Source organism: Phascolarctos cinereus, unplaced genomic scaffold, assembly GCF_003287225.1.
Source record: "Phascolarctos cinereus isolate Bilbo 61053 unplaced genomic scaffold, phaCin_HiC Scaffold_5;HRSCAF=322, whole genome shotgun sequence".
Taxonomy (NCBI): domain Eukaryota; kingdom Metazoa; phylum Chordata; class Mammalia; order Diprotodontia; family Phascolarctidae; genus Phascolarctos; species Phascolarctos cinereus.
The window spans coordinates 242,906,817-242,921,376 of NW_027555958.1; the positions used below are offsets into that span (position 1 = coordinate 242,906,817).

General features: G+C 42.1%; 1 protein-coding gene across 4 annotated transcripts in view; it reads left to right on the top strand.

Moving 5' to 3' along the window:
* Window positions 1–14,560, top strand: part of SPDEF (SAM pointed domain containing ETS transcription factor) — a 53,794-nt gene that overhangs the window by 17,810 nt on the left and 21,424 nt on the right. For all 4 annotated transcript variants that reach the window (XM_020999652.2, XM_020999649.2, XM_020999650.2 and 1 more), the window contains exon 2: window positions 12,066–12,512. In XM_020999652.2, the coding sequence (XP_020855311.1) occupies window positions 12,092–12,512 (421 nt within the window). In that variant the 5' untranslated portion in view covers window positions 12,066–12,091. The remainder of the gene's footprint in view (window positions 1–12,065; window positions 12,513–14,560) is intronic.

Below are 14,560 nucleotides of genomic sequence, written 5' to 3' on the forward strand. Positions count from 1 at the left end.
ATATTATAGTACACTATGTCACATCATATCATATCATATTAACTTGATGGGGCAGCTCAGTGCTACAGTGGATAGAGAGCTGAGCCTGAAGTCAGGATAAACCTGAGTTCAAATCCAACATCAGACTCTTGCTAGCTATGTGATCCTGGGCAAATCACGTACTTTCACGTACTTGGTAGGGTTGTTGTGAGGATCAAATAGGATAATACTTGTAAAGTGCTTTGAACAGGGCCTGGCAAATAATAGGTGCCGTATAAATCTTAGCGATTATTATTCTTATTAATGGCATCCTCTAACTCCTCTCATTTCCCATCTCTATCCCCTATCACCCTCCTCTAATTTTCCCATTTCCTTTCATATTCCCATTCTCTGTATCCCTCCACCTTCTGGGCATTAGGGACATGGAGTTGCTCTCTGAGCTAAACTCAAGACTGTAAAGAACAGGAAGACATGTAGAGGTGGAGTCAGTTAGGATTGGAAAAGAGAAAAAGCCAAGGAGAAGAGGGTTGGACAGTGCCAGGTGATAGAGGAGAGCTAGACAGGGAAAATTACATCTTTTCTCCCATGGAGGACCTGGGCCACCCCTTCTTCCTTCTCCTCTCAAAAATATCTTTCTTTTTTCAGGAATAGGAGAATAAGGGAGTGATACAAGGGAGATGATGAATGGGGATATCTCAGTCCCATGGGAAATAAATTGGATCTGAAAAATGGTCAGATCAGTTAGGTGGAATCACACTAAGGCCAAAGACGTATGAAAAGAAATTGATGGAAGTCATTCCCCAATTGATAAATGGTCAAAGGTTATGAACAGGCAATTTTCAGACAAAGAAATCAAAGCTATCTATAGTCATAAGGATAAAATGCTCTAAATCATTATTGATTAGAGAAATGCAAATTAAAACAACTCTGAGGTACCCACCTCATACCTATCAGATTAGCTAATGACAAAAAAGGAAAATGTTGAATGTTGGAGGGAATATGGGAAAACAGTGACATAATGCACTGTTGGTGGAGTTGTGAACTTAGCTAACCATTTGGGAGAGCAATTTGGAACTATGCCCAAAGGACTATAAAACTGTGCATACCTTTTGATCCAGCAATACCCCTGCTAGGTCTATATCCCAAAGACATACAGAAAAGGGGAAAGGATCTATTTGTACAAAAACATTTATAGCAGCTCTTTTTGTGATGGCAAAGAATCAGAAATTGAAGGGATGCCCATCAATTGGGGCTAAACAAACCATGGTGTATGATTGTAATGAAATATTATTGTGCTAAAAGAAATAACAAGCAGGATGATTTCAGAAAAACCTGGAAAGACCTACATGAACTGATGCAAAGTGAAGTGAACAGAACCTGGAGAATGTTGTACACAGTAACAACAATATTGTACAATGAAGAATTGTGAATGACTTAGCTATTCTCAGCAATATAATGATCCAAGACAATCCCAAAGGACTAATGATAAAGTATACTGTCTACCTCCAGAGAAAGAACTGATATTGTTTGAATACAGACTGAAGCATGCTATTTTTCACTTTTTTCTGTCATTTTTTCTTTTATTTGAGTCTTCTTATACAAAATTACTATTATGGAAATGTTTTACATAATTGCACATGTATAACCTATATCTGTTTGCTTACTGTCTCAGGTAGGAGGGAGGGGAGAGAGTAAGGGATAGAATTTGGAACTCAAAACTTTAAACAAAAATATAAAAAAAGAAAAGAAATTGATGAGGATGAGAGACAGAAACTGTGAGGATGAAGAGAGAGGAAAGAAGGGAGAAAGAGAGAGAACGAAGAGTCAAAATCAGAGAAAGGATACAGAGAAAGAGAAGAGGGGGAAGAATGGGAGAGATGAGAAGGGAATAAGAAGGGAAATAGTGCGAGAGATAAAGACAGGAGAGACAGAATCAGAAAGAGAAGGAAGAGAGGAGAGGAAGAGGAGGAGGAGGAGTAAAAAGAGAGCGAGAAACAGGAAGAAGAAGAAGAAGAAGAAGAAGAAGAAGAAGAAAAGAAGAAGAAAAAGAAGAAGAAGAAGAAGAAGAAGAAGAAGAAGAAGAAGAAGAAGAAGAAGAAGAAGAAGAAGAAGAAGAAGAAGAAAGGAGAGAGAAAGGAGAGGAGTGGAGGAAGAAAGAGAAAGAGGGAAGAAAGAGAGAAGAGAGAGACAGGGATAGAAAGAGAGGAGGGGGAGGGATGGGAAAGAAGGGGAATGAAAAGGGAAGTAGTGAGAGAGATAAAGAGAGAGAATCAGAAAGAAGAGAAAGATAGAAAGAGGAGAGAGAGAAGAGGGAGAGAGAGGGAAGAGAGAGAAGAGAGACAGAGAGGAGAAGAGGAGGGATGGGGGAGAAGGGAAATGAGAAGAAAAGTAGTGAAAGAGATAAAGAGAGAGAATCAGAAAGAAGAGAAAGAGGGAAAGGAGGGGAAGGGAGAGAATTTAGAGTATAGAAAAACAGAAGACAGGGGATGACAAGAAGAAGGGAGAAAACAGGCAGGATAGGAACAAAACCCTGAGAGGTCTGACAAAGAATTTAGCCCTAACAAGAACCCAGACTAATCTAGGGCTTAAATATCCCACTGATCTTGTAGCTCTCTCCAAGGTTCTGGCTTACTGACCAGGAAACTGAGCCCCAAGCCAGGCTGCTCACTCACCCCAAGAGTACATGAGCTTCCAGCTTTTTGTGAAGCCCTAAGTCTTTGCCTATCCCTGGTTGAGTCTTAAACTGTAGAAGGAGAGATAAACAACTCAGAGTAAAGAGTTTTCTGAAGGAAGAGCCCCAAGAAAGCATCCTAACTTAGAATCTCATTATCTCAGAGCTGGAAGACACTTCAGAGGTCAACTAGTCCATTTCTAAGCAAGCGTCATCTCTGTAATAGCTCTGAGAAGTGGTCATCCAGATTTTAATCCCAGTGGTCATGGGCCCCTTTGGCACTCTGTTGAAGTTTCTGAACCCCTTCTCAGAATCCTATTTTGAAATGCATAAAATAAAATATCTTGGATTACAAAGGAAACCAATTCTATTGAAATACAGTTATCAAACTATTTTTTTAAGTTCAGGTTAAGAACCTCTGCTCTAAATGAAGGCATTTGGTGATGGGGAGCTCATTAGCTTTTATAGCAACCCTTTCCACTTTGGACAGTTCTGATTGTTAGGAAGTTTTGCCTCATTATAAGATGTAATCTGTCACCTTATCTTTGACCTCTTGTTGAAAAAAAGATGGATTCAGAGATTCACAAAGCAGGGTTTGTTGTGACCAAACACCTAATTTTGATCTGTGCCCTATTTCCTCCATCCACTGCCCCATGATGGGCTGGACTTGGGGAGAGACTACCAAGATAGATGGATAGGGATCTGGTGCTAGGTACAGACTCATCTTGGCTCTGCCATTAGCTTGATCTGTGATCTTGGACAAGTCATCCCCTTCCTCTGGGTTTCCGTCTCTTCATCTGTAAAATGAGAAAGTTGTACCAGAGTAAAGGTTCTTAACCTTTTGGTGTCACAGACCCCCCCTTTGGCAGTCTAGTGAAACCTATGGACCCCTTGTCAGAATAATGTTTTTCAACACATAAAGTAAAAAATGTAGGATTACAAAAGAAACTGGTGATATACTTATGACTATATATACATATGTAAATTAAATATAATATTTAAATATCTGCTTCTATAGCTTAAAACTATACCGAGACTTTTGGGACACCCTGTACAGTTATTTAAAAACAAAATAATTTCACAGACCCTAGGGATTAAGAACACCTGAACAACATGATTGCTAAGGTATCTTCCACTCTAATGCCATGTAATAATAACAACATTAACATGTAGTAATAATGATATTAATAATGATCATAATATGATCATAATGTTATGATTATATGGCACCATCTTCAGAATAAACTTTGGGGTGGGGTTGACCATGGCCTTGAGATTAGCACTAGGACTGAGGTTAAGACCTTAACCCCTATGTTCCATACTCTGAAGTCCCATCTTATCTCTAGGATATGAATCTGGAATGGAGTGATATGGAATGGAGTGATAGGATAGAAAGCAATGAACCTTTTGAATTCAAGGCATCAACAATACCCTCGACAACATCATCAACAACACCCAGCCTCTGGGTTTGGAGCCCTAGTTAAGCCTCATGGTGATTTTAATCTCACTATTGCTGAATTTACGGGAGAATTGAAGGAAACACTGTCTGAGAAGATGGCTGTGATAGATGGAAATGGGGGGAACAGGGGGAGCAGAGGGAAATGAGAGAAAGGGGCTAGAGGGCACTGGGGAGACAAAATTACTCTGGAGGGAGCAGCTTCATCAGGGAAAGGATGGGAGAAAGGAGACATGGTGTAATTTTGGTTCTTTCAGCCTTTTCCTTTCCTCTCTAGGTAGAGTTAGGGGCTGGGGGAGGGACGGAGCCATTGGAACTATTTAATCCTCTCTGTCCCCTGCTTTACCACTCTGCCTCTGACTGTCTCTGGCCTCTGGCCACACCAGCTGTTACCAGAATCCCTTTGTCCAGAAATGGAATGAGGGTGGCAAAGAGAAGCTGATCTCTCTATGTCTGTAGCTTAATCCAGAGAAAATCAACTAAAGTTTTGCTAAAGAAGGAGGCATCACCCAGGGAGACGAGAGCTGTACCCAGTACCCAGCCCTTTGGTCCTAACAGAAGCCGACTGACCAGAACCTAGCTTCAGGGTGTCTTCCCTTGCAGGGGATCAAGGAGAGTGGGAAGTGAGTGATTACAGATTGCAGAGTAGGCAACAACTAGAAATTGTCATACAACATCATGTAGTGGAAAGAAATCTGAATTTTGAGTCAGGAAACCTGGGATCAAATCTCAGCTTTGCTACTTACTACCTGTAGAAACTTAGAGAATTCACTTTACCCCATCTGGGCCTCAGTTTCCTCATTTGTAAAATGAAGGGTTTGAGGCAAGTAGGTGGCATAGTGCATAGAGTGCTGCAGTCAAGATGACCTGATTCAAATCCTACCTCTATGTATGTGACTATCTGTGTGACCATGGCCAAATCACTTAACCTCATTGTGCCTCAGTTTCCTCATTTTTAAAGTGAGGATAGTAATTAATGGCACTTAATTAACAAGGTTGTTGTGAAGATCAAATGAGATTTTATATGTGTGTATGTACACACACACACACACACACACACAAAAGCACACGCATATCTTTACAAATCTTACAGCACTATGTAAACATTAACTATTATTATTAATCTGTAAGCACTAACATTCTATGTTAAATGATCCTCAGTGTTTATTAATTGTCTGCTCTGTTCCCTGCATCAGGCAGGGCCTAGGGTAGGGAAGCAAGCATGTGATATATTTGCCTTCAAGCAGTTTACAATTGAACTGAGGAATCAACACTTCAAAACTCGCACACAAAATAATTAGATGATTAATAACAATGAGCAATTATTAATTGCTCAAATAGCTAACATTTATTTAGTGCTTTAAGGTTTACAAAGCACTTTACAAATACATCTCAGCAATCCTTGTAAGATAGGTGCTATTTTTATAGATGAGGAAACTGAGGCAGAGGTTAAGGGACTTACCCAGGGTTTAGATAGCAAATAAGTGTTTGAGAGTAGACTTGCATTCAGGTCTTCTTGACTCTAAGCCCAATACTCTCTCCACCGTACCACCTAGCTACTCTATAATGCTTGATATATATGGTCTATATATTGACTCTATATATACAGTCGATAGTAATGCATGCCTGGATATATAATCAAGAGCTGAATCTCACATTAGTCTCTTAAGTGTTATAATCTTAGATAACAGGGAAAACATAATGAGGAGTTTAGGTGCTCAGGGAAATCTTCATGGAGGAGGTGGGACAGAAACTAGAATCACTCAATCAAGCATTTACTACAGTAATAATAGCTAATATTTATATGGTGCTTACTAGGTGTTAGGCACTGAGCTAAGCACTTTACAATTATTATTTAATTTGATCCTCACAATAACCCTGGGAGGTGTGTACTATTATCATCCCCATTTTACAGATGATGAGAGGATCCCAGGTAGATTTGTCTGGTGGTGAGGAGCAAGAAAGAAGGGACCAACAGAAGTGAGAGAAAACATGGGTACAAGGTGTAGGGCCAATAGGGAGCTAGTCTGATTAAACTGTGTTGGGGAGATGTGGTGAGAAAAGGCTTGAGGGTCAAGTTAGTTTATTGTGAAAGGAGGGCCTTGAATGCCAGGCTGAAGAGTCTAGATTTGGTGTGATAGGCAATGGAGAGTCATTGAAAGTTTTTGAGTAGAGGAGTGATCAGCATGACAGTGTTGTTCTGGAGGCATTGGAGAAGGAAGCAATTCAAGGCAAACTTCTTTTAGGGATTTCTGTAGGGCCAAAGTTCCATTGACCTCCAAGGGGACTGTGGATAGATTTCAAGGTGATCTGTAAACTTAGATGAGAAAAAAAAAATCACATCTTTATTTTCACTAACTGAAATTTAACATTTCCTTCAATTATTTATTGAAAAACATTTTTTTCTTATAAGGGGTTCATAGGCTTTACCAGACTATCAAAAGGGTCCATGACCCCCCAAAAGTTAAGAATTCCTATTGTAGAATCTTATTAAAGGAGTATGAACAAAAGTATGATCATGGGATCACAAGAGTTAGAGCCGGATAGGACCTCGACGTCTTCTAGTGTTACCCCCTCATTTAGGACAGAATGGAAGCCTAGAAAAGTTAAGTGAGTTGCCCAAAATTGACTAGAGACAGGATTTGAACCTAAATTCTCCAGTTCCAAATACTGGTCTCTTTCTACCATATCACAATGTCAACTCAGAGACTCTTAGTCAGCTAAACCAAAGTAGAAACCCTAGAGCAAGATAAGAGCAAATGGATCCATGGAGGTTCCCAAAGGCATGTGCCCCTGACCCCCCCTGCTGCCCATCTTCCTTGGTGTGCTTAGCGGGGATGCCCAATTCTGCTGCCTGGGCAGTGCAACCCCTGACTCTCTTGGATTAGGCAAGCAGAGGTTTCCCCCTATCCTAAGGTGCTTCCCACTCTCCTCTGTGCAATGTTCCCCACCACCCTCCACCTTCTGTACGACCTTCAGACAATTGGGCCTTTTATGCAGCCTTAAGGTTAATGATTAACTTTTCTTTCACTGGGAAATAGTGATCCGAAAGGAAATCTTGGAGCTAGGATTAAGTCAAAGCTTTTTGGTCCTTTAATGAGCAGGAGAGCTTATGAAAGGAGACTGAGTTATAGGTGTGTAGGCATGGGAAAGGGGACATCTTTTTCTGCTCCCTATTTCCCAAAGTAGGCAAACTGCCACTCCCCAACCTATCCATCCTCCTGTTGCCCTAACCCAAAAGCCCAGCAGCCATCCCTGTTTCCTACACATGATTGATGCCAAGAACATAGCCACAGCACGAGGGGGAGTGAGTTCTCCTGCTTCTTGGAAAAATCCTGCTCTTCCTGGCAAGAAGCCCAGCAGAACTGGCAGTGTGTGCCCTAACGTGGCAGAGATGGGGGTGGGGTGGGGAAAAGGATATGGCCAGATTGAATACAAGGAAGAAAATGGTGGAGAATGGGAAATAGACTTGAGTGGCATGGACCTCTAGGGGCTCCCCCACCTTTGTTCATGGAGCACCGACTTGGGGTAGGGGTAAGGGTGTGGGTCTAGGAGGTGGGGAACAGAAGGACAAGGAGAGCCAGGCTGTTGGTGCAGCTTGTCCTGAATACCTAGGTAAATAACCTCATCCCACAGCACACACATGTGTTTGCACAGAAGGACCTGAACTCACTCCAGACCTTCCCTCTGAATCGCCCCCCCACCCCCCCACGCCTGTCACACCGCACCCAATTCTGACCTTTCAGACCTTGTCACTTAAAGTAACCCAAGGAAGGGAGTGATAGCCAAGGGAAACCTCTTTTTTTCCCCCCCTCCTCTCCTTGTCATTACTAACAATCTCTAGAAAGCCAGATTCAATTCCCAAGCTGTATCTTTATTCTTCTGGTTCTGTCCATGAGGACCTGGGTAGGGGTCTTCTTATGCCAAAGGAGGATTTGGGATTTAGGATTTGAGGTTTAAGGAAGGTCTTCGTCCCTAGATGTCTCCTTTACTGACCTTGGTGCCTGAAGGTTGATGATAAGGAATCTGCAGAATGCTGGAAAAGACCCTTCCTTAGCTGTCATGGAGCTCAATCCTCCTTGCTTTCCTGATTCATTCCTTTGAGTTAAACATCATCCTCTTTTTGTGCCCTCTTTGAACACGTTTGGAGGAATGGGAGGTTGAGTTCTTAATATTTTAGCATGAATGAACATATCAAAGGATTGTAGGTAGTATCATGTATTTAGAATAGTAATGAACTTTACAGATCATTGAGTCCAACCCCACCCTCCATATCACATAGGAGGAAATTGAAGCCTAGAGAGATTGTTATTTGCCCAGCTTCAGTAGGAGTCAGACCAGGGCCTTCCTTACTCTAGAGCCAGTGTTCTACTCACTATACCATGATGGTTATTCCCTAAGGAGATAATCAACTGCCCTCCTGAGAAGATGGGTAGTTGAAGACCCTCAATCTGGGATGAGATTGAAGAGAGAACAGGTTATTAGGAAGATCAAGAATAAACTTTCCTTATTTTACAAGAGATGTTAGAAGCTGTCACAGTGGATAGTGTTGGGCTTGGAGTCAGGAAGACCTGAGTTCAAATCCTGCCTCTGGCACTTACTAGCTGATCTTGTTCAAATCACTTAACATCTCAGCCTCAGTTTCTTCATCTATAGAATGGAGATAATAGCATCTGCCTTACAGTGTTGTTGTAAGGATTAAATGAAATAATATATGCAATGAGCTTTGCAAATCATAGGTTGTTATCATCAGATGAGGGTTTTGAGAGGTCTGAGAAGGAACAATGAGGAGTCCAGAAAGCTCTGTGTTGGATTGTTATTTTATTTCTGGAGTTCTAGAGTTCTGATTTGGAGTCAAAATCAATCCTTCAAGTATTTATTAAGCTTCAACTATGTGCCAGAACTATATGAAGACACAAAGAGAAAGAAGAAACAGTCCTTACCGTCAAGGAGCTTACATCAAGGATTTTAATCTCAGTTCTGCCACTACCTGTGTAATCTTGTCCTCCCTGACCTCAGTTTCCTCTGCTGTAAAAATAAAAAGATTAGACTAAATTGTCTCTAATATCTCAGGTGATCAATCTTTAAGGTCCCTTCTGGGTCTAAATCCTATGCTCTTCCTATGCCTCTGAAATCCCACCATAAGTATGTCTATCCTAAGAAAAAAAAGGAGTGGAGTCTAGCTTATCAAGACCACCAGCATACAGCAGCAGTCTAGACTCCCACAGGTCAAATCTCTTCCTTGACAAAGCATTCACAATTTAAAAAAATTAAATGTTTTATTAAAAACTTATGTAGTGGGGGCAGGTAAGTGGCGCAGTGGATAGAGCACTGGTCCTGAATTCAGGAGGACCTGAGTTCAGATCCGACCTCAGACACATAACACTTACTAGCTGTGTGACCCCGGGCAAGTCACTTAACCCCATTGCCTAGCCAAAAAAAAAAAAGGAATAAAAAACAAAAACAAAACCAAAAAACTGATGTAGTGATTGCACATATATAACCTATATCAAATTGCTTATCATCTTAGGGAGGGGAGAAGTGAGAAAGGGAGGGAGAAAATTTGAAACTCAAAATTAATGTTAAAAATTATCTTTATATATAATTGGGAAAAAATAAAATTATACATGTGTATGTACACACATATATACCTATACACATACATACATGTATATTATGCATGTGTATATATGTGTACACACACATATATAAATATATATCACTTATGTAGCCTTACCCTTAAACCAGGCAAGTTTGGCTGGGGAAGGAGTGGGGTTATTTAATTTAATTTAATTTAATATTAAACATCAGTACAACCAACTAAATTGCTTGGTAGCTTTTGCTTGGTAGACTGAAAAAAAAACCAAATAAATGGCTAAAACAACAAAGCTTTTAACATTTAAACTGACTTCTGTGCATGAAGTGGCTAACGACTTTAGAGCCGTCCTCTCCCAAGTCCTTGATAAGAATCTTTTTTCCATTCATTTTCAGTCACTTGTTTTCTCCTACAAGTCATAAGATCTTAGAGGGACCTCAGAGATCATCCAAGCCAACCTCTCATTTTACAGATGAGAAAACCGAGGCCCAGGAAAATTAAATTTGCCCAAGGTGAATATTTCAAAGTAAAATTTTCATCATGAGCGTCTACGCCTCGGAAATGTGCAAATACTACAAACCAGGGCTTGATTTATTGTTTTATTGATTGTCTAGACTTGAGAAAGTGATAGAGAAAATGTTAATAATGCAGATTAATCTTAAAAGTGTGTATCTTGGATACCTTTCCCCCTACCCCCAAAAAACCAATTGTTAAATATTTACTACATATGGTACAATTAGAGGTAATTTGTTCTGTTCTCTGCCTTGTCTCTGAGGACAGAATAAGAGGAAACAGGAAGGATTGAAGTTAGATTTCTGAAGGCAATTCCTCATCTGTGTATGTATATGTGTGGAGGTGGGGTGAGGCATAGTAGGATTGGTTCTAGAAAAGGGCTAATGACTTCAGGAAGGTGATGTCTTGACTTGCAAGTGAGTTGGATTTCAGTGAGGCAGAGCTATGCAAAGTCACCAGCCACACTTTCTCTTCAGGGTCATCGGAGTCCAGTGGCAAGACATAGGTCAGGAAGACTGTCAATAGCCCGGGATGCAGTGGGAGACCTCGGCCTTGTTAAGCTAAGGTATTTCCCAGATCTCAGTTTGTCTGAGGCAACACCCATTCAGTGATTCAAGGCTAGGTAAGAATCAAGGTTAAAAGATGGCCTGCTTTGCTGGCATAGAAGAATCTCAATCAGGAAGGGGAAGCCTCTCAGAGTTTCTGGCCAAAACAGAAACAATTGCTATTTACACTCCGGTACTAGGATAAGTTATTCAGGAAAGAAGTAGAGAAATTTTTTTTTTTAAAGAAATAGGTCAGAGGACTGAAGTACAGTTAAGCCCCTTTACGCTAGGGGCCTAGCCTGGAGGCAGAAGGCTGCACAGTAATATTTCTTGATGGTGTTTCCTGATTGAGTGAGCAGCAGAGGAATAAGGCCAGAGGAGATAGGAGACTATAGGGCCATGGATTTGAAATTGGAAGGGACCTTAGAGGTCATCTAGTCCAACTCCATTCTACAGATGACAGAGAGTGACTTATCCAAGGTCACCCAGGTAATAAGGGGCAGAACTGGAATTCAAATCCACACCTTCCAGCTCCTGATGATGGGGACCTGGGTCTTAGAGGTAAGTCGGTGTCGGTAGAGGGTAAGAGTGAGGATCTAACCATGAGGAGTCAGGAGAGCTGACTCTGCATTCACCGAGGCAATTTACTTAATTTTTCTGAACCTCCGTTTCCTCAGTTCTCAAATGGGAATAATTATTGCCGTGCTTCCTATATCATGGAGCTATGTGAGGATCAAATGAAATCACATCTGTAAACTGCTTAGTTTAAGTGATTATATTAAGCATTAATTAATTATATAATTAATAATTATTAATTAATATAGTAATTGATTAACTTATATTAAGTAATATGGAAATGTCAATTCTCATTATCATTACTGTTGTTGTTGTTGTTGTTGTTGTTGAAGTGTTTCTCCTTCCTAGAGAGACTCATGAGGTCAAATCTATACACAACTTCCCCTTCTCTCATCAGCATCCTCTGGTGAAGGTGAAGTTCTTTTCCCTCTGCTCCTTGATCCCTAACATGGGAGACATGGCCAGAATACATTGCCTTCATTCACCCTCTCTCTCCCCTAGCCATGGTGCATTTCCCTTTTCCAGTGGATTGTCTGTGTCTTCCACAGCATGTCTGGGTCCTCTCACTGCCCAATGACCCTGAAGCCACAGAGCTCCCTCCCCTGCCTTCCCTGAGCCAGGCAGGGTACCTGCCCAGCCCCTTATCCCCCTAACAGGCTTAGCATCCCCTGCTGAGGGAGCGGGACTTTGGAGATGAAGCTGAAATCCTTACTCTCCTATCCTCCACAGACACCTCGGTCAACCTGAGTGGAGCCATGGGCAGCGCCAGCCCTGGCCTGAGTGCCCCGCCACCAAGCCGCCTCCTCTTGCCTGATACAGGGCTGCAGAACAGCCTGGAAAAGGGGTCAGGGGCTGAGAGGAGAGTCTGGAGCCCCAGCCCCCCTGCCACACCTGAGCAGGGTTTATCGGCCTTCTATCTCTCCTACTTTGATATGCTGTACCCTGAAGAGGGAACCTGGGGGGGAAAGGGTCCAGTCGAGGAGGACCAGGAGGAGGCCCCCAAGGAGCCAGAGCAGTGCCCCATCATCGACAGCCAGGCCCAGGGGGCAGGTCTAGACTACTCCCCAGGCAACCTGACCCTGGAGGAACACTCGTTGGAGCAAGTACAATCCATGGTGGTCGGGGAGGTGCTGAAAGACATCGAGACTGCCTGCAAGCTTCTCAACATCACTGCAGGTCGGGGGCTGGGATGCATGGGCCTTGGGGAGGCTGGGTGCTGGATTTTGGGTCAGGAGGGAAGCCATCGGTCTCTAAAGCCAGAATAAGCCTTAGAGTGCTGGAAATACGAGGGAAGGAGGGAGATTTCTCACCAAGCTTTGCCCATGCCTACCTCTCCCCCCAATACACACATAATCCTTGACGCGGTACCCAAGAAGGAAGCCTCATTCTCTGTCAAGTGGTGCTCTAAAAAAAAAAAAATCTGAGTCTCATATATACCCTGCCCATAAACTCTCCTTTATATCAAGTCAAAGTCAGAGGTAAAAGGAACCTTAGAGAACATAATGTGGAATATCTGAGTTTAAAACATGGAATCTGGGGAAGGGTCATTAGAACTTAAAATGTCAGACCATGGATTATCAGAGCCGGAAGGGACCTTAGAATATGGGATGTTAAGATACAGAACATAGAATGTCAGAACTGGAAGAGATCTTAAAATATAGAATATTGTTAAGACAAAGAACATAGGATGTCTGAGCTGGAAGGGACCTTACAATATTGAATGTTAAGACAAAGAATATAGAATGTCAGAACTGCAAAGGACTTTTAGGGACTGTCTAGTCAAACCCTCTTACTTTTTTTTGAGAAGGAAACTGAGATCCCGAATGGGAGATAGCTGATGACCTCCTTTTAAGCCCTTCCCCAAGCTGTCCCTTTTGTGACATCTTCTCCCATTCTAGTCTGCTCTTGGTGCATTTCTGATGTTCTCCAAGGGAAAACACTGAGAAACTTGAAGAAACCACCCCCAGACAAGAATTGAGTCCGTTCCTTCCGAGGAACCCCAGACACAGTCCTATCTGGGCTTCTTTTTTCACTCCTTCCTAATGCAGGCCACACCCCAGAGTTTCTAGACCAAGACACTGGGCTAGTTAGTTCTGGAAGCTGTGCTGGTCTTTATGGTTAGATTAAGGAGATCTGCGGATAAGATTCCTGAGCTCTGTAACTTGGCAATTCTGCACTATCTAAACAGTGTGGAGTGGTTGAAAGAGCAGTGGTAATGGGGTCAGAAAAACTGACTTCAGGCTCCCACTCTGTTATTTACTGAGCTGCGTGATGCTGGGCTTCTTTGTGCTTTCTTCCCAAGTTAAAACAGGGATAAGAGTACTTGCCTTGTCTTGCTTCATGGGGGGTGGGAAGGAAGGCTGGACTGAGGTGCAATACAAAGTCACAAGATCAGCGTTTGAATCTCCTCTGCTCTGCGTTTGTGCGGCATCTTTAGCAGCTCACTGCCTCTCTCATGGCTCTGGGTTCCTCTTTTTGCAAAATGAGAGTTTGGACTGGCAGAACTGTAAGGTTCCTCCCAGCTCCAGAGACGATGAAAATGCTCAAACCTTAACGCAGTTATCTAAATGGGGGTTGTGAAATGTGTCAGGCTGACAAGTTGGCATCTCCAGAGGCTGGTGTGTCTGTTTGGAGAAGGGGAAGGTTGGGATATGTGTTTTCTGTGTGTTGATGTGAGTCTGGGTATCTGTGCATCTGCTTCTCCATTTCTGTCTCAATCATTTCATGCAATACCCCTGGGCTAGAATGAAGACACATTTGTTAAATCGTGAGAAAGGAAATGAGCCAAACTTGCTCCCAGCTGGGGGCTGTCATGCCAATTAACCTTTACTTATGGACACCCCCAAAATATAGGGGTGCAGCTACTCCATTATCTCCCCTTACTGCTGCTACTATCCCTTGCCTTACCTGGGCATTTTCCCCCTTAGCTCAGAATGACGCCATGGTTGTATTTTTTTCAAAGTGCTTCTTTCTTAGCATTTAAGGGATAGGAATGAAAACAAAACTTTTTGTGAAGCACAGGAACAAAGCCTGGGATTAAGCCTAAAATCACTCTATTTAATCATTAATAGTAGCATAAGCTCTGGGCTCAATAGCCTTGCCTTTCTTATCCTGTTATTATTATTCCTAACATTCTTCTTGTTGTTATCATCAATAACAATTGTTCAGTTGTTTCTGACTCTTTATGTTGTCCGACTCTTCACCACCCCATTTGGGGTTTTCTT